The sequence below is a fragment of the Pteropus alecto genome, unplaced genomic scaffold, assembly GCF_000325575.1.
Source record: "Pteropus alecto unplaced genomic scaffold, ASM32557v1 scaffold42, whole genome shotgun sequence".
NCBI classification, from domain to species: Eukaryota; Metazoa; Chordata; class Mammalia; order Chiroptera; family Pteropodidae; genus Pteropus; species Pteropus alecto.
Window position 1 is genome coordinate 3,654,169 of NW_006434825.1, and position 2,960 is coordinate 3,657,128.

At 38.9% G+C, this 2,960-nt stretch overlaps 1 protein-coding gene across 2 annotated transcripts in view; it reads right to left on the reverse strand.

Annotated features, from left to right (window-relative positions):
• Positions 1-477: 477 nt before the first annotated feature.
• The window catches only part of NUDT7 (nudix hydrolase 7), a 7,910-nt gene continuing 5,427 nt past the window's right edge, over positions 478-2,960 (reverse strand). Inside the window, exons 3-4 of one of the 2 annotated variants that reach the window (XM_006909711.3) lie at positions 1,723-1,878; positions 478-1,144 (exon numbers count right to left, since the gene is read on the reverse strand). In XM_006909711.3, the coding sequence (XP_006909773.1) occupies positions 782-1,144; positions 1,723-1,878 (519 nt within the window). In that variant the 3' untranslated portion in view covers positions 478-781. Of the gene's footprint in view, positions 1,145-1,722; positions 1,977-2,960 lie in introns of both variants that reach the window. The other variant, XM_025045380.1, reaches the window with a different exon arrangement.

Genomic DNA, 2,960 nt, shown 5'->3' on the forward strand with positions numbered 1-2,960 from the left:
TACGGTGGCTGGAAGGTAACAGAATTTTATTCTTCTCCAAACAGTCCCCAGTGAACAGCCCAGGGAGGCAAATTGCTTTGCTCCACAGTTATTCAGAGATTCAAGCTCTTACCACCTTTTGGTTCTGCCATTCCCCCAGGAATTGTCCTCATTTGTATGGTCAAGGCTGGGTTGCAGATAAACCCATGTTGCAGTTCATGGAAAGAGGAAAGAGTCTAGGGAAGCCAGCTTATCTCTTAAATTGGAGATGACCTGCAAGGTCAACTTCACTTATATCCCACTGGCCTAAATGAAGTTCCACAGCCACATTTAATAATTTAACTGCAAGGGGTCCTGGGTAATGCTGTTTCCACCTGGGAAGTTTGGACTCAGCTTCTTCTACTGCCATGGAAGAAAGGGACTCTGATGGCTGGCCAGGAGTTTCTGTCACATGCAACAGTCAGAAAGAGATATTACCTCTCACAAATAAAAGCCACATATATTCAACAGATATTTATTAAGTGCCTACTATGTACCAGATACTTTTTCTTACATGTGTAAGAAAAATAGTGTTAATATATTGTGGCTGAAATTATGCAATATTATAAACACATTTTTCACTTTGGAAAGACTTTTGTTCTTTCAGATAACAGAAGGCAATTGAAAATAAGGCAAGGTTTTTACCTTCACATTGCAGGAACGATATTCGCACCTGTCAAAATCTACCAGCTGGCATTATTGGTCTGTGGATGAGCACACATGAAAGCCGCTTAGATATTTATTTGGGTGTTGGTCTCATAAATCATAACTTGCCTTTTGCATGTTTATGAAGCCTTAGGAAAGACTCTTCAGAGGATGGTATTAGATCATTGAGATTAAATTCAACCTCAAAGGTGGGTTTTTTTTCCAAAATAATTAAGGCAACAAACAGTGCAAATTTTGCAGTTATTCCAGTGATAGAGTAAGTCACACCATCTTCAGGGTTTGTGTAGTCAAAGCAATGAATATTAAGATGACCAGACTGTGTTGGCTGCTGGCGGTAGACACGTGGATGCAGGAAGTATTCCAGAGGCACCAGGAACACACTCTTCACTTCATCAGGATTAGGCAGGGCCTGGAAGTTTTGGTCTATAAATCCTACAACTGGTGTTAGCAACGCATCTTCCTAAAAGCAGAAAACAAAATACATGAATTAAGAAATGAAGAGATATTGTTCCAAATGCTAAAGTCATGACACTCTGTGTAAGCTAAAGAAAACAGGCCAAAGCAGTCTATTTATATATAAGGTGAGCTGAGAGGAGGAAGAAGTTGCTTCAGATGTAAACTTTATGTCCCCCATGAAATGGGAGTCGTCTCTGCCCTACCTGAGGCAGCATCTGTGAGATGACTCTTAAAATGATATTTTGCGAACATAAGTTGGTACAATCTTTTGGGATGGTAATTTGGCATTATAAAAGTGTCTCTTTGACTTAGCAATTGCATTTGTGTGAGTATATCTGTATGATAAAGTCCTACGAGTAAGAAAAGATACAAGTATAGCAGATCCTGAAAAACATTTTTCGTTATAACACTGATGAGAAGCTGTGGGAACTTAACTTTTGTTTATATCAATTAGCCTATGGTAAAACTCGTTTTATTATACATCATTTCGCTCAAAGTTGCAGAACCTAAGTGAGGACTTACTGCATAAGACTGAAGCAGTATTTTCGATAGCTGAAAACCCAGTTCCGTTCCAACCCTTACCAGCAGACATGGCACCAGGCAGCAGACAACCTCCACCTGATGAGGACACAGCCCCACTTCCTCCTGGGATTCCCGGAGAGCTGTGGCCACATCATCCACATCTGTAGGTTCGCGCTTCCCACCAGGGAAGCATACTTCTCCAGGTGACCTTCTTAGCTGGATATTCAAAGAACAGAGCTGGGATGTGTGATTCCAATTTTGGAAACATTCACTCATTCAAACATTGTATTTTTGTACCAGAGACGCTTCTTACACTATTGGTAATAAATGGAGAACAAGATCAAAAAAAAAGTTATACTTGAATAATTAAAAAAAAATGAACTTTGAGAACTTCTCTTACTTCTAATTTTTCTCTACTTGTCCCCAAAGATACCACATAGACACAAACAGATTTACAATGATGGGAGAAAAAAGCTGAAAGAAAGAAGAATGAAAAGAGCAATGTTATCAATAGATAACTTTTACTGAGTGCTTATCCTGTTCTGGCCATGCCACTTCACAAGGATTTTTTTTTTTCTTCACTGCGTTCTCAGGACAGTTTTATAAGCTGTTTTTTTTTTTAAGGTTTTTTTTTCTTTTTTTTTAAATTGAGGTGAAATTTACATAACATACAATTAACTATTTTGATGTGACCAAGTCAGTGACGTTTAATACAGTCACAATGTTATACAACAACTACTACTATCTAGTTCTAGAACATTTTCATCATCCCTAAAGGAGACTCTACCTGCTACTTGACCCTCATGCCCCTCTCCTCCCTGCCTTTACATTCTGTCTCTGTGGATTTATATATCCTGGATACTTCCTATAAATGGAATCATATGATCTGTGACCTTTTGTGTGGCTTCTTTCACTTAGCATGACGTTTTTGAGATTCTTCCACATTGTATCATGTATCAGTATTTCATTCCTTTTTATGGCTGGATAGTATTCTACTGAATGTATATATCACAATTTGTTTATCTTTCCACTAATGGACATATAAGCTACTATATTATTATTTCCACTTTTAGACAAGGGAACTAAGGCTCAAAGAGGCTAAACAACCTGACCAAGTTCACATAAGGGCCGAGTGGTGGAGCTGGAATATACACCAGAACCGAATTCTAGAGTCTGCTCTTAATCAGCACGCCACACATTTACTTACACAAGAGCTTACACATAGAATGTGGTCACTGGAGCCATTAGCACTGGCTTGTGTCAACACCTCTGCACACGTGAGTCAAGAACAGGAGCCT